At 42.9% G+C, this 22,681-nt stretch overlaps 1 protein-coding gene across 2 annotated transcripts; it reads left to right on the top strand.

Annotated features, from left to right (window-relative positions):
- The first annotated feature begins 465 nt into the window (after positions 1-465).
- Positions 466-20,774, top strand: trak1b (trafficking protein, kinesin binding 1b). Of its 2 annotated transcripts, none has more exons than XM_026155620.2 (19): positions 466-905; positions 2,627-2,890; positions 3,774-3,968; positions 6,701-6,777; positions 6,901-7,017; positions 7,095-7,195; positions 7,324-7,429; positions 7,518-7,596; positions 8,578-8,708; positions 8,812-8,886; positions 8,983-9,120; positions 9,200-9,276; positions 11,311-11,559; positions 11,673-11,950; positions 15,655-15,773; positions 15,953-16,154; positions 16,367-16,472; positions 17,258-17,383; positions 17,739-20,774. In XM_026155620.2, the coding sequence occupies exons 4-19, from the start codon at positions 6,727-6,729 to the stop codon at positions 18,331-18,333; spliced, it is 2,550 nt and encodes an 849-aa protein (XP_026011405.1). In that variant the 5' UTR covers positions 466-905; positions 2,627-2,890; positions 3,774-3,968; positions 6,701-6,726; the 3' UTR covers positions 18,334-20,774. The 2 variants fall into 2 exon arrangements, with proteins under 2 accessions (XP_026011405.1, XP_080152621.1); XM_080296495.1 differs by lacking the exon at positions 466-905 and adding an exon at positions 1,749-1,878.
- Positions 20,775-22,681: the final 1,907 nt, after the last annotated feature.

Consider the following 22,681-nt stretch of genomic DNA (forward strand, 5'->3'; position numbering starts at 1 on the left):
CTTTGTTCTGGACAAATACATTTCTTGATTAGAAATTAAATGTGTTCCTTATCATGATTACAGCAAAACTAGCCTTACAAGCTTTTAAAGCTGTAAAGATCCTATAATTTTAAATTGCCCGCAAATGATCACCCCAACCTCTTCCTGTTAGGCGCGTGTGACGTCACTGATGCTCGGTCCAGAACGGGTTGGGTCTCTGGTTTGGGAGTCTTCTGGGTGGCAGCAGGGTGGGAAGAAAGTGAAGTCATATACAGTTACCCAGGAAACCGTGCGAAATAAAGCCGCGCCTTACAATTAAAAGCATCAACGCGTTTACTAAGTACGAAACTTTTCAACTTAAGCCGTAATAAATATTAAAATCATCAAGTGGGAATAGAAGTTAATCTCAAGATGATCATTGTGCACTTTCACTGTATTCTACAGGCGCGTGATAACAGCATACTTACTACGGTGCAAAATATGCATCCACGTTTTTTTTAAAGCTGTTAGGGAATAGAGATTTTATTTTGAAGGTCTCGGCCAGAAGTTCTATTATTCTAATGCAGTGTGGTGTGACAGTGGCGAGGGAGGTTGATCGCAGGGAAAGTGAGAGAACAGAGAGACAGAGGGAGATGGCTGAAAGGCTGGAGCAGTGGACCAGGTCAGGAGCGAGTCGGGACAGCGGTCTAAGGTGATCTTGATCATCCAGAGGTGTCTGCGCTGAGGAACGAGAGTCCAGACCGCGCAAATCCCCCGTCACGGCGCTTCAGCCCGGCCTGACCGAGGACTGTGTGGCAGACACCGTCTTCGGCTGCCCATCCTGGAAACATTTTCACTGTCTAAACATTTCCTAGCTGCAGGATTGCTCAGCTTCACCCGAGTCCTCTCTGGATTACGGACAAGGAACCGTGCTTGGATCCGTCACCGTGAGTGTCCGTGTAGTGGCAGATGCACTGCTGTCACGATTAAATGCTTTTAATGGCGATGCCGTGCATCATAAGGTCAACTGATCAGGTCCTGGTACTTACTGTCATACTTGTACGGTGACACGATTTGCAAAAACACAGATTCGCATCCGTGACGGGTGCTGATGTAGATGAAGCCACGCCCTCAGACATGGCATTGTGTATGCCCCACGCTTGAATGAACCCTGGCCTATTTACTGCAGCACAATCAGCAGGAGCAGCTGTTAGCGTTCATTGCGGGACAGTTGTAATATCTGGGCCTGCAGGACATCCAATAAGCACCTCACGTTTATCCTCGTCAGCACGGGATTGCAGCTTTAATGTGTTGTTTTAATCCCAAATCTGCATGTGGTGCATGTGTGTGTTGTCAGTTCATATCTGAAGTCATCTTTCACCCACAGAGTATGTGGTGAGGTTTTTAAAAATAGATAAATTCCCATAAGATGCTGCTGTCACATTGAGCAGTGTGAGTTCAGCTTTCAGACTGCTGCAATGGGAAAGACGTTCCAAGGTTGCACTGCAGCTACAGTGATGACAGAGACCCGTGCTTGCCCGTGTGTCCCTCCCTTTATACATACACTTTCTGCACCGACATGTCTCTCTTAAGAGAGGTAACCGGCTATTCATGCAACTGGCTCACACAAACACTCATGCATATTCACAGAGACTTTTAGTGAGGCTCTATTTTTGTTCAGAGCTGCAGCACCGGCTGTTTGATCTGGAGCTCAGGTGAATTTGTTTCATCTGGCTTGTGTGTGTTTTTACCCTGCCTTGACACGCTGATCCCTGCAGGATGCAAACTGAAATATACAAGGTCACCGTGAATGAGCACCGGTGTGTTTATTTCAGACAGGGATCCCAGTACAGTGTGTGACTGCGAAAGAGGCCGTCTAAGGTGACTGTGAGGTCAGCTGGAATAGGCTGAAGCTAAAAGGTTTGTCCTTTTAATTTAAAGTTACTGGATCTATTAGGTAGAACACTCTTTCTTCTCTTCTTCGGTATAATGTCTTTATAAAGAGCTGCACAGGGGACCTCTTATGCTCATTTCCAGCTCCATATTTTATTTTTATTCATTTGGAGTCTGCTGGAGTAGATCTGCATGATTTACAGCTCTTACAAGGCCTTTGCACCATTTTTCTTCCTGTTGGCTATCCCTCACAAACAGAAGGTTTAAAAGCAGGTGGGTGGAGCTTATGTGATTCAAGCCAGAGCTGGATGCCTGTGATGATTGTCCCAGAGATGTCCACTCTCACTGACATCAACTGGAGATGTTAGGAAAAGTGTTAGAAATGGAGAGTTTAGAGGTCTGAAGCCCACTCTTTTGACCCACAGACATTATTTGCACATATCCTGAGCTCATGATTTGAAACTTTGGCCATGTTTCATATGGGCATCCACTACTGTACTGTATATATGACAGGAAATGGAGAAAAGCATAAATGTTCCCCTCCAACCACCGTCTGTTTTTATTTAAGTCTTGCAACTTATGAAACCTGGTGTCTGCAGTGGGTAGGCTGTGGTTTTATGCAGCTTGTTGGCAGGAAGCACTTTGCAGAGTCAACAGCAGCACTTGTGGTAAAGAGTCTGTAGGGAAAGAGAGACACACTGATTGAAGTGGACTTTGGATCACAGCAGCAGAAAAAGTAAAGGTCTCTCCTTCTCCTCTCTTCTGTCCCCTGCAGGTGTCTGTGTCTGCTGTCTATCGTCTGTCCCGTGTCACCGTTACAACAGTGGAGCTCCGGCTCCATGGCCCCCGTCTCTCTCCGCTAGCGAGAGGTGAGCCAAGCTGGCCTCCCCAGCCCCCTCCTTGTCCCAGGACCCAGAGTCAGAGCCTGAGCCCGACCGGCGGCACAACCACGAGGAGCAGTATGTGAGCGAGGGCGAGTACAACCAGCCCGAGACACGTCCGGAGCCTCCCGACTGCAGGGACGCCGAAACCATCACAGGTGCAGAAGAACTCAGATCATCCAAAAATCCAAATATAGCAACAAAATTTTGAGTATGCAGCTCACCGTCTGGTGACAGTGTTGAAATTACTATTCTAATAAATCTTTTTTTAAATAGTTTTATTAATAAAGTATTGCTTTTTCTTCTTCTTCTTCTTCTTCTTCTTCTTCTTCTTAAAAAACGCAATTTTATATGTGCAATTCCAAACGTAATTTTTCAAAATAAAAGTTACTTTTCCACAATTTGCACATGGATGTAGCCATGCAATCAAAGTAAAGTGATACCAGTTGGTGAAACTAGTCTTTTACCATTCTAAGCTTGCAGTCATAATTAAGTTAAAATGCACAAGTGTTTCTTTTTGTTTTTAAAGTACAGTATTGCTTGTTTTTCAAAATATTTCACATTAAATAGGACGTGTTATGTTAAATTCCAGCTCCATAGTTTCATTCATGGACTCTACTAGAGTAGCTTTGCATGATTGACAGATCAAGACAATCCTGTGCTACTGGTGTAGCCCCTCAGCTTCCTTTAAGCCGGCTTTCACCTGATTGGCTGCTCCGCGTAAACATTAGCTTTGAACCCACAGGTGTCCAGGGGCCAGAGCCGTGTGCTGTCTGATGTCTTTATTTGAAACATTGGCTGTGTTTAAAACAGGTCCTCTTACCAAAAAAAAAAGAGTCTTGTGAAGAGTTATCTAATTTTATTTTAGCAGAATATTTTTTGTCTCTGATTAAACGTAAACTTGCCTTTCAAATGTTTGATCAGATTTAATGTCGGCCATCACAAACCTGACTCGCTGTGGTCACGCAGGGAATGAGAAAAAACCCACCCGTCTCATCCACCCTCATCCCCTCTCTCTCTCTCTCTCCCTCTAATGTTCAGATGTCTGTAACAGCACTGACCTGCCGGAGTTTGAGATCATCAGTCTTCTGGAGGAGCAGCTGCCGGTGTACCGCTTGCGGGCTGACACCGTCTACGGCTACGACCATGACGACTGGCTCCACACGCCCCTCGTCGCTCCTGAGGCCAGGCTCGACCTGACCACCGAGCAGATCGAAGAGACACTAAAATACTTCTGTAAGTCTGCGCGATCAGTACTTTAAATGTTTCACACCGAGACAGACTGAAAGCAAGAAGGAAAAGCTGCCGAAGGCAATGATAATAGAACTCTCTACTTAAAGGTTTCAGGTTATAACTGCAGGATTAAAACTGAAACATGGTTTATCAATATTAAAATTGCAGAAGTGTTTCAGTTGAAAAGCTTTAGAATACAAATAATTTTAATGACAGCAAAAAGTACAAATTGTAGTCGACATGCACTCAAATGGGGTAGATGTTATAAAGAGGTACTCGGGTGTTCTACTTGCCTTTATGGGTCTTTCCCTTAAAATCCTCTGAGAACCCCTCCTACATAGATGAACAAGACAGGTTTCGAATAGCTCTTTGATGTCTTTTATGAATCTGTTTGACTTAATGCTCAAAGTTAAGCCATAAAAACATTTGGATACCAAGCCCTTTATTTCTGTTTGGCCCTGAAACATGAATGCATCTTTGTTTATTCTGGATAATTGCTGCGCTCCCCGTATATCATATCAGCACTCTGCTTAATTCGCTGCTTTATGAGTAGGCAGAAGAGGTTTATGGAGTAAGGACAGCGCTTTCTGCAGAGGCTTTCTCACATTAAAGATTAATGTGCAATATTAAACAATATTAACTCTTGCTGTCGTCGCATTACATTGTTCTTTGAATCTTTGATGGCATCTGTTTATAAAGTATAACCCGAGCCACCAAGCGTCCGCCATAAAATCTGTGCAAAATCAAACATGCTGATCATCAAGATGCAGATGAAGGAGGACGTGCAGCTGGTGGGCGTGACACAACACGATGTGATTGACATTTTGAAGATCAGATACATTTGAGTAGAGTGATCTTCAATAAGATGTTAATGTTAGATTTGGGTTGTTTGTTTTCTATTCTAATCTAGTCTCGTCTGTCTTTGTCCTGTATGGATAAAGCTGGTATTTCAGCTTCTGTCCACATGGTTGTCTCTAATAACCCAGTTTGAAAAAGTGGACAAAACGAAAATACGGCGTGTAAAATGTGAATAAAGGCAGAATGCACTGATCTGCAAATCAATGATAAATTTAAGTTAAGTTTAAACATTTCATTTTTTCTGCTATCTGTGTTCTCTTGTGGATAAAATATGGGTTTATGAGATTTGGAAATCGCTGCATTATCTTTTTATTCATATTTTCACTTACTTAATACTTTGGGAATTGGGGTTGTATAGTTGGTAAAATCTCTCCTATGGCTTTTGCAAATGACTTTTTCCTTGACCCACATGGAAAACTTGCACGATGGAAAGATGTGAAGAAGAATTTAGGTCATCTAATGAAAAGAGGAAGAATCTGACTGGCTTACTGAGACGTTAGATCGTGTCACGTGAAGGATGTTGTCTGAAACATTGTTGAATTTTTTTCTTCATTTATTTTGTGCGTATCTGAGATTGATTGGTAGAGTTATAATTTCTAAGATTGAGTTTTTACAGTTCAGATAGACTCATCCCTGATCTTTGCTCAGATGATTTCAGCTTTGACATCTTAGCATACAGCTAAGTTGTTTAATTGCTGAGGAAGTTTGATTACAGGTTGCCAGTCTATTGTGTTAGCAGCGGTGCTAAAGAATGAGTCAGAAGACAGAGGAAGTGAGGTAATGAAAGAAAGGTGAAAATGAGAGAAGTGGGAGTCACTTCTATTGACTCTGTCCTGGATAATGCATCCTCGCCTGTCCAATCATAACACAACTTCCACTTCACCTCCGCAGCTGTGGAACCAAAACGGATGCACACACGCTCTCTCTCATCTCTCCGCCTACCATGTTCTCGCTCCACCAACACAGGGACGTCCGTGTGGGTGGAGGGTAATATAGTCTGTGAGCCTGTGATACAGTAGCTGAGCAGTGGCATGAGAGAGACAGAAAGCAAATGGATCAGTGTTTTGGACCAGCGGTCGATTGTTATCAAGGCAAGTGGAGGATACGGACAGCAAGAGCAAAGATTAGAAAGGGATGAGTGTGGGCCGGAGGACTGCTCAATGTTAAGATGCGATCAAATGATTGGGATATTAGTTTCTTTTCAGCACTCTGATTTTTGTTGAATATCGTTGTTCCTCTTTGCTTCCTGACTGCGGTGGATTACAGGCTGCAGTCTCATCATTTCAGAGCTCCAGTAATGCAGAAAAGCTGTATTATTTCTTGCTGATAGTTTTGCTCCGGTGTTTGTTTCTTAGTTAGTTCGCCTCACTAAGATGACGCATGTCTCCTGTCTAATTTCCACGGCTATCTGTTGTACCCCTGTAAACCAGCGCTGATCACTATTTCAGTGCCATCACCTAAATTTGCTTTCAGAAATGGGAAGTTTTTGTGTTGTTTAGAGTACCAACAGGATTACAGAGGCTTACCATAATGGATTCGATAACTTTGTGCAGCACGTTATCGATTCGAGCTCTGAAGTCAATAATTGCTGCCAACCCCGCGGCAGCAGAGCCACACGTTGTGCGCCATGGAACACGACCCTTTCCCCTTTAACGCCTGCTCGTGCATTTCCAAACAGTGGTGATGGAAGTGTTGCACGCTATACGTGGTACATCCACTTCCTCTGAGTGTATAAATACTCTTTGTGTTACATAATGGGGCCGTTTTTGCATGCAGTCACACATGTTTGCAGATCACAACTCAAGTGATGGGATGACCAGAAGGTCATTCGGTGTTTTGATGTTCGGTTGGGTTTTCTTTTTTTGTTTTTTCCACAGTGCTATGTGCAGACAGAGTGGGCCAGATGACGAAAACCTACAATGACATTGATGCTGTCACACGTTTGTTGGAAGAGGTGAGGTATTTTAATTTTGCCAGTTCTATGAGGGTAAATTGAAGCTTTTCTTTTTTTAATCAGACCAAATGATAATGAGATGTTCCTCTCCTCTGTTTGCTTCTCCTACATTGCAACCAATAGAAAGAGAGAGATCTGGAGCTTGCTGCAAAGATTGGCCAGTCGCTCCTTAAGAAGAACCGGACTCTCACAGAGCAGAAGGAGTATTTGGAGGAACAAGTGGGACAAATCACAGAGGAGGTATGCCTCACAGAAATTTAGACCAGGAAAAAATGTTTTGGTGCTACAGGTGTTGAACAGTACCTGTCCTCCTGCAGGTTGCCCAGCTGCACCATGAGCTGAACCTCAAGGATGAGCTGCTGCAGTTTTACACCAATGCAGCTGAAGAGATCGAGGATGAATCCAGCAGCTCCCCAACGTTAGTTTCCTTTCTTAATGTCACTCCTAAAATGTGTGAATACTGTTACCATTTCACAGGTGTAAAAATATAACCTCACTTGTACTGGCTGTAAATTCCATGATAAAATTTGTGTTTGTCTCCTGAAGGGGTAAAAAAAGCAAAGTGGAAACTGCTTCAGGAGGCTTTGTGAGCGACACGCTCCAAAAGAAACTCAAAGAGCTGGAAGAGGAGAACCTGTCACTCCGCTCAGAGGTATCACACGCAGTATTGAGGAAAACACGGGAGGTGAGTTACCGAAACGGCTCAGATATTTTGTGTAATTATGGACGTCTACTCGCAGGCTAACCATCTAAAGTCAGAGACCGAAACTTATGAAGAAAAGGAGCAGCAGCTTGTGAACGACTGTGTCAAAGAGCTCAGTGAGTTTTGTCTTGCCACCAATTTCTTTTTTGGAGCTTCTGTGTGTGAAATTGCCTGTTTTTCTTTACACAACTCCCTCCGAGAGTTTGCATGCTGTGTAATATTTGAATAAAAACACAATGCAATCACTCTACAGTATATAATATGGCTGCAGCTTCCAGGGCAGAATATTGAAGCCAGAGTGGAAGTGCCTTAAATCTGGATTCTACTGGATGGCAAAAGCTGTGGTAGACTCCCAGTCCTATATGTAACTGTCCCAAAAGTCTACGAGAAAATGGCTTTATGACTTGACCTCTTTAAACACTTTCCTGCTGAGTTTGACTTGGTTTGGATCATGCTGGATAAAAAGTTAAGTCTGTGAAGGGTTATCTTTGGTAACAAACTCCAAGTTCAATAGCTGATCATTTTCACATTTTGTCACATCTTGTCAAGTAGTTGGTAGTAGTTCGAGTTTGTTGTTTCATAGTGAGACTCTTTCTTCTTCATCACATCTGCGGCTTTGCAATAAAGTAACAGCGAAAATGCATCGTCAAAGCAGTACTTCAGAAATCATTGAGTGATGTCATGGTAGCTACATCAACCTTTTATATTGTCTATGGCAATGACGCAACTCATTTAGAATCATATTCTGTTACAACTTTATCTAATTTTTAATTGGATTTAATCAACATTTTTGAAGAGCAGACAACAGGCTGAAAAATATATAGTGAAAAAATGTTTTTTTTTGTGGAAGGGTGGAGTGCCCACTCCAGGTCAGGGACAAGTTCCTGCCCCAAGTGGAGGAGTTTAAGTATCTCGGGGTCTTGTTCACGAGTGAAGGGAGCGGGAGATCGACAGACGGATTGGTGCGGCGGCCGCAGTGATGCGGACGCTGTACCGGTCTGTTGTGGTGAAGAGGGAGCTGAGTGTAAAAGCGAAACACTCAATTTACCGGTCGATTTTTCTCTGTGCTCTTTTTGAACTCCCTGTCAAACTTTAAGGGTTGTCCAGTCTTCAGATTTCTGCCATAGCGGAGGAACTGGCCCGTAAGACTGAAGACGCATCACGACAGCAAGAAGAGATCACACACCTCCTCTCTCAGATAGTAGATCTGCAAAAGAAAGCCAAATCTGTGAGTATATAAGCACACAGGTATATACTTTGACTGGTTATATTTTTACTGGTCTTGTCCTGTTTAGCTGTTTGCTCAGTCAAAGCTGCATTTGTGTGTCTAGTATGCAGTGGAAAATGAGGAGCTCTCTCAACACCTGCTGGCAGCTAAAGATGCCCAAAGGCAGCTCACAGCAGAGGTAACTTCTCTTTGCTTTCCAAGCTTGTCCCCAATCACAGTTTGTTCCCTAAATACTGTGAATGTGAGTTTAATTGCTGTGTTTACAATACAACAGCTCCAGGAGTTAGAAGAGAAGTACTCAGAGTGCATTGAGATGTTGCATGAAGCTCAGGAGGAGCTGAAGAACCTGAGAAACAGAAACTACCCTGCAGGAACCCCACGCCGCTATCACCCGCTGGGACTGTACCCGATGGTGAGTTACTGTAAAAGTGTGTGTGCCTCTCTTTGCTTGTAGGCATTGTCTTCCCCTCTTAAAAGTTTATATGTTGCAGGACTCTCTGGCAGCTGAGATTGAGGGAACGATGAGGAAGGAGCTGAGTCTTGATGACCCAGAGTGTGAAGAACAGAAGTAGGTATTCATGCATGCATACTAGATGCCAATTTCCAAACATGGGAACAGGTTTTGGAATTGTTTGATCAAAAGAGTTGGCAATAAGTAATGGACAGACAGTAGAAATAGCCAAAATAAATATACTACGGTGAAAAGTAAATGCATAAGTAATTGTCAAAAAAACTGATAAACTAGCCAGCATAGCTCACTAAAAGTCTTTTCAAAACTTTTTCTAAAAGTATACATAAGCAGTAGCGGTTTTTGATACAGGCGACACGGGCAGTTGTCCCGGGCGGCATCATGGTGGGGGGCGTACTCACGCTGCCCCGACATCAGCCAGCGCATATTGGGAATGGCATAGGCACCGATCGGTTTTCTATCGCCCATTTGCTGGGAGTAAGGGCGCCCTCCGTTTGCGAGGTGCGCCTGCTGCTTGCGGCACAGGAAGGAGAGGGCGGGGCGGCGGGGGATTCTCTGGCTGGCTGGAGCAGCATCTAATAACCAACTTGCAAAATAGAGCACATTTCATTCATAATATTGTAAATCCAAGCCCCTTATCTATTCATGATTTGAATCCTGGGTTGTGCGAAATCCAGAGGGAGTGTTCGCCCGGGGCGCCAAACAGGCTAGCACCGCCACTGTACATAAGCATAGTATCTAGTCTAAGTTATGAATACAGTGTATAGGAGAGGAATGTAACCACTGTGACCTCACCTACTGAGTTTGGACTTTTGGAAATGTTTAGCTTTAGCATTAGCATTGTAGCCACTGTCATGTTCTTTTTTAGAAGCCTGAAGTTACCATGTCTGGATGAACAGGTGGCGTATTAAATTATCAGCTAATGCTAGCAGACTTTTATTTAGCAAGCTGTATAGCTAAAATACACAGACACTGTTAATTTGTGCTAAATACCAGATCTGATACAAGAGGAGAGGATTAGCTAAACTGCTAAATATCATTCTAGCTAAAATTGATAGCTATAATAGTTAAATTGTTAAAAAAAATAGTAACAAAACCTAATGAATACACTTATAATAAAGTAGTAGCTTAAACTAGGAAAAGACTGGTTAAAATGTAAAGTGTAATGAAATGAAGTGTAACTGATGAATGGTAATCATACAGAAATTGCTTATTAAATCGCTAATAATGGACACTACTGTCTATTAGCTGTCATGAAGTTCTGTGAAAAACTAAGCACACCATGTTAAAAGGGTAAGTTGCAGCCAGGTGCTTATAATCAAATGCACTTGATTAACTGATCATCAGCAAGTGTGGGTATCTCTCTTTTGGCAGTTTCCTGGTCTGTAGCATTCGGGTATGTGTTAACATAGTACTACAGTCTTCCTAGTTGTGGGCGTCCAAAAAAAATCACCCAAAGTTCAAACCATGCAATGCTTAAGAAACTGCACAAAAATCGAAAGCTACTTCTTGGACTCCACTGCTTTCTGGAGACTTCTGGTCATAATTCACAGCCATCTGTCTGACAGCTAAATCTTAGCATTAGTGACAATGATCCCAAGCACAGCAACAACTGTGCAAAAGCATGAAAAAGAAAAGAATCAAGGTTTTGTAATGATCCAGTCAATGTCCAGACCTCAACTCTACTGAGTTATGTTGCAAGACCTTAAGAGACCTGTGCACAAATGAATGCCTGGAAACCTCAATAAACTGAAGCAACATTGTAAAGAAGAGTGGACCAAAATTCCTCCACAACAATGTGAGAGATGGCTTAAGTCCTAGAGAAAACAATCGCTTCAGGTTATTACTGATGGTTCTATAAGCTACATGGAGTATTAGTTTTTCACAGAACTCCATAGTGTCACAAGAAAACTTTCTTTTTCACATGGCTATGGTGGATGGTGTTCTTCACTCTGATTGTTAGTCGCTTTAAACACTCGACTTAAAGTTGGGATTTGTTTAATGTTAAGAGTTCAAATAAATGTAACCTTGGTGAAGCGTTCTTGAGTCCATCTTTGGGAGTAACTTAGGTAAAAAGGTTTGTGAACCACTGTTGAAGAGCATCAGTATAATACTATGTTTGACTTTGTGCAGGGTCCATCGGAAACGTGTATTTGAGACGGTCAAAAATGTTAACCAGACAGTTCGTCAGCGTTCTCTGACTCCAACCAACTCCAACATCCCGGGTTCTAACCAGTCCCTGTCAGCTCGAACGTCACCCCAATCGAGTGGTCTCTCCACACCCCACTCCAGCATATTTGGAGGTGACCTTAGTGGAGAAAGTGTAGTCCTTGATAACCGAACGCAGAGCATCCTAATGGAGACGGCATCCAATCAGGACAGGTAAGACCGAGATAAGCTGCTGTCATCTGTATGAATCAAACTCAGTTTTCTCAAGAATGATTTTATTTTAAAACATTTGATTGATTTTTGTTTTAACTCTGCTCTGTCAACAGCACAGAGGGCCAGGAGAAGAAGGCAAGTGGGGCAGAGGACTTGCGGCTTGCTCTGCGTCGCCTGTCTTTGCGCCGACAAAACAATTTAAGTGAAAGGCGCTTCTTTGAAGAGGAGCGAGAGCGACGGCGGGGAGGGCACCCTGGACTCCACGATGCCCTCAGCCAGGAGAGTCTCTTAACCCCATCCGAAAGCATCATGTCCCTCGGAAACCTCCACCTCTGGGCCTCGCGAGGGCCCTACCTCCCCGACAAGCTTCAGATCGTCAAACCACTCGAAGGTGAGGTAGAAAGGGAGCACGGAACGAACGGCAAGGCAGGGAGGAACCTGGAAGGAGAGAGGCACCGAGGGGCCGGGGCAAAAAAAGGGAGCAGGCAGGGCTGGGGAACAGAGGGGGAGAGGAGGCAAGATGGCAGTCAAGGGGAAAGGGAGAGAGTGTGGGGATGGACGAGGAAGACTGGAGCTGGAATAGAGAGGGAGAGGGGAAGGAGGTGGGCTAGAGACCGAGCCGGCAGCAAGAAGATGAGGAGTGCGCAAGAGTGGACAGAGAGGCCCCTGTCTCTGATGCTCTTCAACTCTTTCTGGTCTCTGATGCATCATCACAAGTCTGGCAGCTTTGCATCTCCACACAGCTATTACAAAGAAACCCAGCCCAGAGGGTGGCTTTGAGCACTCATGCACTACACGGAGGAAGTAAGACGGAGTCTATCCAAATCACTGGCTGCTGCTCATGAACTGATCGGGGGCTAAAAGGGGAAACAGGCAGACCTTAGGTCTATACAGTGTGATAGAGTCACAGTAGTATTCAGTCAGCATGTACAATTAAGGAGCTGGTGTCTTAGATTTAACCTTAAAGAAGATTATGCTCATTTCCAGATCAGTGCCAAATATTTATTACTGGACTCTGTGCTAGATTAGTTTTATATGATTCACAGTTCAAACTAACCTTATTTATCTTTACTGAACCTTGGTACCGTTGTCAGAATCGGACTGTTGTGGCTTCCTGCCTGTTCTTTTTAAGGCGCGTGTTTTCTGATTGGTTGTCCCTCGCAAACAGAAGGTTTAACTCTACTGACAAACAGTGTTGCCAACTTAGCGAGTTTGTCGCTATATTTAGTAAGTTTTCAGATCCCCTTAGCGACTTTTTTTCTAAAAAGCAACCCGTGCCAAAGCGCTCATAGGCGGCGGATCGTCCTCACGCAGAAGTCGCCCCCAGCTGCTGTCAAAACAGGACATGTTCACCCAGTTGCGGCCCTAGCCTGTTTGGCGCCCTGGGCGAATACTCCCTCTGGCCAGAGAAACACACACACACACACACACATATATGAAGAGAGAGAGAGTATGCATTGTATGCAAACGGCTACCAAACAGCCATCATAATTCGTCATACAATGAGAACAGGAAGAATCAACAATTGACAATGACTAATTAATATTAAAATCTGTAACATAATGTATTGTTTGGAGTTTAGTCTGTTACTGCTACTATTTCTTCTTGGACCAACTGTAACACACATAATTTCCTTAGGGATTAATAAAGTATTCTGATTGTTTCAGGATGACCTGCCATTATCCAATGACACATCTGCTTACCTGTATCATTTGCTCGTTTCTCCTCATCTTCTTTTCTATTTTTTCTAAACTGAGGACCTGATGGCTTTGAACTTTCTTGTCCATCTTCCATTGTTTTTAATTTTGCACTCCAGTATGAACACCCATCCCCCAACCCGAGGATCACCACAACATAACCTAACAGACCTACACCTTAGTTCACAGATTCACTTTGTCTAAGGTTTATTTCTGGGATTTCACACAACCCAGGATTCAAATCATGAATAGATAAGGGGCTTGGATTTACAACATTATGAATGAAATGTGCTCTATTTGGAAGCAGCCGGTCCCCCTCCCCTATCGACGGGTTGTGTGTGAGACTTTAAATCATCAAACTGTAAATTATAAATTTTAAATTGTTATTGATCCCTTTACCCCTGGTCCTAGAGTGTATATTTATTTTCTTACTCTTCTTATATTTATTGTTTGTTTACTTGCACTGCTGTAACTGGAGCCTCGTCGGCTCGTCTCTCTATATACTGGACTGTATGTAGCGGAGATGACAATAAAGTTTACTTTGACTTCAGCAGCAAGCAGGCGCACCGAGGGCTCTCGCGCTCACTTTATAGAATTTCGAAAAAACATCGGTGCATATTATTAAGTCTGTATCATAATGTCTGGTGTTTTCGTGTTTGTTGTTTTGTTTTTATTTTGTTTTATTTTGCGAGTTGGTTATTAGATGCTGCTCCAGCCAGCCAGAGAATCCCCCGCCGCCCCGCCCTCTCCTCCCTGTGCCGCAACAACCCGCGCACCTCGCAAACAGAGGGCGCCCTTACTCCCAGCAAACGGGCGATAGAAAACCGATCGGTGCCTATGCCATTCCCAATATGCGCTGGCATGATGTCGGAGCAGCATGAGTACGAGTAAATTTTTATTTTTTTCCGATGCCCGTGATGCCGCCCCACTACGATGCCGCCCCGGCAAACCGCCTGTGTCGCCCGTATCAAAAACCGCTACTGTGTTCACCCCTACGCGTCCAAACTGCAAATGAATCGCGCATGAAGCCGCTGCTCCCGCCCTAACTATAACAGTCGGTTCTTCTTTTACTCTTACTTTTTGTGGATCACAAGGTTTAAAACTACTTTAAAAACACACACAAACAAACACAAAAAGTAACTCCGCCAGACTGCCTATTTCGGGTTACTTTTGCCGGTACCAAGCCTGGATAAAGGAGGAGAGTTGGAATTGTGACATAATAAAAAAACAATAATTGCTAAAAGAAATTTAATTTGTAGTTCTAAATATATCCTAAATGCATTTAGGCTGTTTTTTACTGACTTTATGTCTCTTCCACAATGTTATTTCTCTCTCCTACAACATAGTTTGCAAATACATAAGCATCACCAATTATGCTAATTAAGTGATGACGTCATTTAGCGACTTCTAGCGATTTTTAGGACAACCAATAGCGATTTTCCTTACTGAGGAGTTGGCAACACTGCTGTCAAAGTTGACAAAATTAAGGAAACCTGCTCTTGCTGGCCATTAAGAGAAGTCTGAATCGCGAGCTTCAGGGATTATTTGCACATACTCTGAGGTCTTTATATGAAACTTTGGCTATGTTTATTATGATATGTAATGGTATACTCTGTATGCAATAGAAAATAATGCTAAGTAGAATAGAACCACTCAAAACATGTTCCTTTGGCCTGTGCTGCCCTCTGCTGGTAATATTTTATACTTTATTTAAACTGAATCTATCCCCCGTGCAGAAGCCCTGATATTGTGGATTTGTTTATATGTATTCTTATATATTTATACACGTTGTTCTGTCCATATTCATTCGTAACTTAGAATTTTTTAAGCTTTTTCATTTTTTCACTGCTCACTCTGTCACCTCTTTGCTGTCTGTTTATTTTCTGCCATTAATCCATGTGGCTGTCTTAATAAAAAGATTTTCATTCTGCTTTGCTCCTCCATTTCATTTCCTTTTCATATCATTCCTCTGATAATCATAGCTTTTTGATATTCACCTTTCTCTGCCATCCTCTTCACTTATAGTATTAGCTTCATCTTCACTTTTTTATTGAATGGATGAGCTCTTTAGAGAAAAGGATCTAAAATACTTTTTGTTCTTAATTGCATGAATTACTGGCTGACACTCTGAGATATGTGTGTGCACAATATCGGTTTTGTTGCTGTTACTGCTAGTTACTTCTCAGTTACATATAATTCTTAAAACCTGTTAACGTAGGAATGCCTTTTAAAATGCTAACAAGTATTTTCAGGAGATTTAAGGTATAAAACATCTGCTGAAGGTAAAGCAGCCAGTTGAAAACGTTTCATATTCCCCTAAATGTTTTTTTGTCTGTGTGTTTGGAGATGGTGCAGGTGGAGTTAAGTACATTAAGTTAAATCCACTTCTCTCCACCAGGATCTGCCACTCTGCACCACTGGCAGCAGTTAGCCCAGCCTCACCTGGGTGTGATCTTGGACGCCAGGCCAGGAGTTGTGCCAAAGGGCTACAGACCTCTAGAACTAGAGCTGGAGCAGGTCTGTGTGTGAGGTTTCTCTGCGTGTATCTGTTGTGTTCACGCTAAACCATCTCCGTTGATTACATGTACCGCTGTATTGGTTTAAACGTAGGCCCATCCTCTGGTAACGAGAATCAAACCTTATCACCTGTAAAGCACTCCTCTCCCTTCCCTGCATGGCTCTTTGTTTGTGTTAAGGCGTACCCATGGGGCGGCTTTGAGGAGGATGAACCAGGAGAGCAATACTTCCAAAATCTTCCCACCTCTTCAGCTTCTGCCTCACCGGCAGTGGCCCCCACCTCCAGTACAAGTGACGCCAACCTCGTACAGCCTTCAGTCACCCTGGCCCCACCTTCTCCGCCCTCACCATCACCACACCTCAGCAACACCGATGCTCTGGGTGAGGACATATAGCAAATTTTCATTGACTCTAAATACATTATACTGCCAAAAGTATAATTAAGAATGGATTTCACTCAAGTTCATATGCGTGTGAAGGTGAGCAAACACTTCTGGCAGTATAGTGCATAAATACTTCCACATTGTTGAACATGTGTAAAAGGCTAAAATGTGGTGACTGACAGTGACGGGCTGTGTGTGTTTGACTTCCAGCTGCATACTACCCAGGTAAATGCATGGCTCACACCAGCTCCACTTACACCTTTACAACCTGTCGGATCCTCCATCCAACTGATGAGCAGACGCGGGTTACGCCAAGGTGAGTGGCATCATTAAGTGTCTGTGATCAGAGTCGACTCTTTGTTATTATTCGAGCCACCGAAAGTCACACATAGTGTTAGTTCAGGCAGGTGATGAGGATAACAGTTCTCACTATGGGCACACTCTTTAAGCTCCTTTAGCCTGCCTATACCTGGTGCACATCTGCATGCTGCTTTGTAACCCACCTCCTCCCCAGCATAACCTTTTAATGCTACTCTACTCAGAGCCGGGGGCTTGTTGAATGCTTCCCAGAGCCATGGACATCGTTGCACATGGAAATATCTTTTTTCTTTTTAGAGTGACCCTGACTAAATTTATCTATAACTGACTCCTGCAGAGTTGAGCTTTTCTGCTTTTTTCTGATTTTTATAAAAATTAGTAAATGTTTTTCTTCGAGAAGCTCACCCTTTTAGAAAGTTAAAACGGCACTTAATGCCACTTCACACACTGTAGTGACAAGAAAAATTAAGTGGGAAAAAACGAATGCAGTTCTTAAAAAAAGTCATTTAAATACGCCGTTCAGATGCATCATGTTTCTAGAAGCCGAAAGAGTGCTAAATGTGCACTCATTCTGAATTTGATTGGATCTCACAGGACGGGTCTAGGCAGGACACTTAGTCAGTTTTCTGATAGACAGTGGGAAGGTGCTGAATTATACATGCAGCTGCTTATATTTTGAACACCCGCTGTAGTTCTGGTTTTAATGATGAGACCATCTGAAAGTGTGATTTATATATTTATATTTTTTTGTTAACCTAGATGAAATCTTCTCATTCCCTCCAGTTTAAACCCAGTGCCTGCATCGTCCTCCTGTGTGATGACCAGCACTCTGCTGGGTACTCCTGCTGCTACTCCCTGCACGTCCCGCAGGCTCAGTCTCAGGCCCTCTGAATCCTCAACTAACCTCAGGCAAGAAACTGCATATTCTGACATTTTCCTTTTTATTTAAAAGACAAAGTAAAATCAAAAGATTGTTTTAGCTAATTTCATATTTTATATAATGTCATATTTAATTGAGTGCATAGAAAAAGTAAGTTTGCATTCAACTGCATGAGATCACAGACTTGTGGTATTGTAAGCATTAATGCCTTCCCTCTCTGTCGGGCTGAATGCTTCCTTTGGTTGACAGGTGTAGTTCCTTGGTTATAGCTGGCTGTTTATTTGGATAAATAATCAGCAGTAAAACTATATGCATTTGAGTTTGGTGTGAACTGTTCCTCTAAGAAAGGACATTATGTGTGTATTTTGTCTCATGTCTGTGCAGAGATGCTACACGCACCACCAGCACCTCCCTGGGGTTGGTACGTCTTCTCCAGGAGAGAGGAATCTCAGCAGCTGTGTATCACCAGAGCCAGGGCCTGGAGCAGGGTCAGGGCAGCGGAGGAGTCCTATTAAGCACCTCCATTGCCCCCAACCGAACACCTAATCCCGATCCTATGCGACCCTCGACCCCTCCAAACTCTCCCACAAGACAGGGAGCTTCAGCTGTGCCAAGCTCCGCTGGGTTTGACTTCAAGAGTCCTTCTTATGAGAACTTCCTGGCTTCCAAACCAGCCCGTTCCATCCTGAAGGAGGTGACAGGGGGGATGAGAGGCAGGCAGCGAGGCAGGGACTGTGAAAGCCAAACAGACGTTAGCGTGGCCGTCCACAATCTGAACCTGGTAGACAAGGTGAAGCGTCTGGGTGTGGCTGGAGCCCCCGGAAGCAGAGCGATGAGCCCTGGTCCCATGCTAGGGCCTCTGGGTGGACTGCGTAGATCTGGCTCCCCTTTTGGACCTGATGGAATGAGGAGGAACCGGAGTTATCCAGGCATGGTAGGAGCCAGCATGGTCATGAAAGCCCCAGGGCCCCAAGAGTAGTCTGGATAGCTGCTGGCCAACAGGGTAGATGAGTAGGAGCCCAGCAGGGCCAAGGACTGGCTGTTGATCAGTCACCTGGAGCCCATAAAAATATTTCCACTGTACAACAGCAACATGGCACTACTGACCTATTTCTAATCACAGCTACAGTTTTACACAAACACTACACCTCTGTAGTGCTTTACAGTGGTGATTCACGCTTGAACGAAGAGAAAAATAACTTAAAGGGTTAGTTCATCCAAACTACACAGCAACATCTTCTATACTGTCTGTGCTGTACTTTTGCTTTTGCGTGCCCAGATTTTGAGATATTGCTAAAATGACCGGACAGATTGGAGGCTCTTCTGTGTAAGTACTGAACAGTGACATTTAAAGACTTTCAGTTATTAAATTAAATTAAACGGTGATGACGAAGCTTACATTCTTTCTAGCTTTAACAAGTCTGAATTAAAATTTTTGCCAGAATTCCTGCCGAACTGAAAACAAGTGCTCCCACGTCACCTGCATTCATCTTCATTTTTATAAAAATTAGTGTTTTTCTTCGAGAAGCGAACTCTTTTTAATTTAATTATGTAAAAATTAAGGGGAAAAGGCTAATGCAGTTTTAGGGGGAAAAAAGTCATTTAATTATGCCGTTCAGGTACGTCATGCTTCTAAAAGCCAAGAGTGCTAAATGTGAATTTGATTGGATCTCACAGGACGGGTCTAGGAAGGAACACTTAGTCAGTTTTCTGATAGACAGTGGGAAGGTGCTGAATAATACATGCAGCTGCTTATATTTCGAACACCTGCGGTAGTTCTGGTTTTAATGATGAGACTAACTAAAAGTGATGGAGAGGCTCACCTTCTCTCTAGCTGCAACAGGTCTGAGTTTAAATTTTTGCCAGAATTCCTGCAAAATTAAAAACAAACACACCCACCTCAGCTTTATTTTGACTTTAACTCTTAAGATGGTAACTAGTTTCTTCCATGTCCGTGAGCAACAAATGCTTCTTATTAATCTAAAGTGGAAAACTGACAATATGTCTGCACGGAAATAAAAACACATTTACCTAAAGTTTTCTTAATCGGAAGCTAATAATATACATAAATATTTTGTCATTTTCTAATGCCCACGGATTGATCAGGAAAGAATTTATAGCATTTACATGCCATTAAGGGAGGAACCCTTAATGGTAGCTGTTCCCACCCTGTGGAATTGATGCAAGCAGCAGAAATGGGTCTCACTTAGAAATAAGGGGAGGAGCTTAGTTATTCAGGCCAGACTTGGAGGACTACTACTCCACATCAAAAGGAGGCAGTTGAGGGGGTTCAGGCATCTGAATAGGATCACCTGATGACAAGTCCTACCCGGAGGAGGCAGAGGATGTATGGATGGATGCACAAGCACCCCCTATGAAATGCTTTTGAGCATCTGGAAGTCTTTCCTTGTCATTGTTAGCATGTTGAGTTTTGCATGTAAGTCAAAGCACTCTTTATAGAGCTGCTGTAATCTCTGCTCACTCTCTAATATTCAGATATCTAAAATTCTGGACACACAAAGCCAGTTTTATGTAACTTAATTTTACATAATTGGGTGAACTGACCCGTTAAAACAGAATACACTGAAAGCGAGCTACTGAAATATCACTCGGATTCCTGCTTTGGAGACTGACTCTGCTGGCTAGATGTAGTACTCCCACTCTTGCCTTTTCTGAAACACATCCACAGAATCCCACGCACATCCAGACTCACACAGGTGCACTCTGCTAAATCTTCCATGCACTGGCTGGCTATTTGTAGTCACTGTAGCACTGAAACATGCCTTTCTACTTCAATACTAGCAGATGAAAATTTCATAAGTGGTTTTAAAAAAAAGTACACCGAATTCATAAAATATGTCATCCTCTGTCTCTCTCTCCTTTCTTTTGAAGGGATTAAGTGTGAGTCTGACAAGTCACTTTCACTAAATCATCAAATAGATTTCACGCCAGTGTTAAAGGTACTTCAGTTTCATTTTCTAAATGGCCGTTAGACAGTAAAGCTGATGGTACTTCCACTGAACTGGAGAGATCAATACACTGAGGGATTGCTTTATCGTGGTTGGAAGCTTTCAGCTATTTTTCCCTTATTGTTTTATGGTTGAAGAGAATGAAGCAATACAGTGCCTCAGCCTTGTGTTTTGTGATTTTTCCCTTGTCATGCAGGTCCAAAGGCGCTCACGCAACCATAGTTTGCACTTGTGTTTATTTATTTTTAAAAATCCTGATTTTAAGATATCTTTTTTGTAAAAAATAGCATCGTCTTACAGACTGTATATATATACTGTTCACAGTCACTATAATGTCATGTGTAGATGAACCATTATTTGTAGTGCTTTAACCAAGAACCACACATTGCTGTAAGTATCTGGGTGAGCATGTAATCAGGGTTTTTCCAAATAAAAAGTCATCAAACAATCATTTATTAATAGGATTTCTTTTCCCTTTCTGTGTGATGGAGTTTTAAAGCATGACTCAGAATTGAAGAGGGGGTAATAACGACGTAAAGAAAAGCCACACACGCAGGAAATGATTACTTGGCCTCCTCCAGCAGATGGTGCTCACAAATAACTCGACACGCGACGGCGAGGATGTGTATTGCGTTCATCTGTCTGTCTACAGTCATCATCCATTACCCATTCACCATCTGGATCTCGTGGAGGGGATATGACGAAGGCTGCTTATTAAACTTAGGCTGGCCACAGGTGAATGAGAGGTGAGCAATAACCAAAAAATGTCACAGTGGCAGGCGGCGAGTCTAATTAGAAAAAATAAACTGGTTTCAAATGCCAGTGACGTCGCTCATGTCAGATATTTGTCATCTTACAGAAGCATTTTGATAATCTTATTTCATAACCTTATTTTTGTTGGATGTAATGACACAGCCCCAACAGATGAGCTTTGGTACCTGTCATATACCAGACGAGCTCATTTTAGGTGACAGTGGACAGGATGTCTGGAAGCATCATTTTTATTCAATAACTGACACCCAGACTACTCTCACAGGATTTAGTGTTTATTAAAGGCTTGGGGTATTTGTTTGTTTTTTAAAATTTACCATACAACATTGTTTCTCTGTAATGTCTTCGCTTAGCCCCTGGATTGCAGACTGCTTGGTGGTCTTTATAAATGCTGGGCTATGATTGGTTGTTAACCGGTTCAAGTGCTGACATTCAAGCCCCTCGCAGTAGTTCCTCTTGAAAGTCAAACACCTAAATAAAAAGATTTTTTTCCTGTGCATGTTTCCTTTTTCCCACTCGAATGTGGAAGAATGAGTGTCTGGACCTGATTTGTGCAGATGAGTGGGGGAAAAGCACCTAAAACAAACAGGATGATATTCTCGAGAAATGGGATTAGTAGCTTTTCCTGATTGCAAAGATGTGCACTACAGTGAGTGAAAAGATTACTTATTGATGGGAAACATCCCTCTGAATTTTTGATTCAGTAGCATCACACAATTGCTGCAGATTTGTCTGCTGCACATCCGTGATGGGAATCACCTCTTCCACCACATCCTAAATGTGTCTCCTTAGGTACTTGCCTGAGATTTGGTGACCATAGAAACCATTTAAGTGCAGTAAACATCCGGTCATGTTGAAGAAAACAGTCTGAGATGATTTGAGGTTTTGAGACATGGAGCTGTATCCTGCTGAAAGCAGCTATCAGAAGATGCGTACACTGTGGTCATAAAGGGATGAACATGGACTCGCGTAGGCTGTGACGTTTAAACAATACTTAATTGATACTAATGGACCTAAAGTGTGCCAAGAAGATATCCCCCCCACCATTGGATGGATCCATGCTTTATGTTGCTGCCAAATTCTGATCCTGTCATCCGAATGTTGCAGCAGAAATCGAGGCTCATAAGACCAGATGACATATTTCCAATCTCTTGTTGTCCAGTTTTAATGAGTTTCCTCAGTTTCCTGTTCTGTGACATTAAGTGTGGTCTTCTGCTCGTGTAGATGATGAAGGTTTGACGTGTTGTGAACTCAAGGATGCTCTTCTGCATAACTTGGTTTGTAACCAGTGATTATATGAGTTACAGATGCCTTCCTATTAGCTCCAAGTAGTCTGGCCATTATCCTCTGACCTCCGGCATCAACTAGGCCTTTTCACTAGAGAGCAATGGCTCACTGGGCATTTTCTCTTTTTCAGACCGTTCTCTGTGAACTCCAGGGATTGTTGTGTGGGAAACTCCCAGTAGATCAGATTCTGAGCAGCAACAACCATGTCATGTTCAAACTCCCTTAAATCACCTTTCTTCCCCATTCTGATGGTCACGTCAAACTTCAACAGGTCAGCTTGACCATGTCTACATGCCTAAA

The sequence above is a fragment of the Astatotilapia calliptera genome, chromosome 22 (genome assembly GCF_964374335.1).
Source record: "Astatotilapia calliptera chromosome 22, fAstCal68.1, whole genome shotgun sequence".
Classification (NCBI taxonomy): domain Eukaryota; kingdom Metazoa; phylum Chordata; class Actinopteri; order Cichliformes; family Cichlidae; genus Astatotilapia; species Astatotilapia calliptera.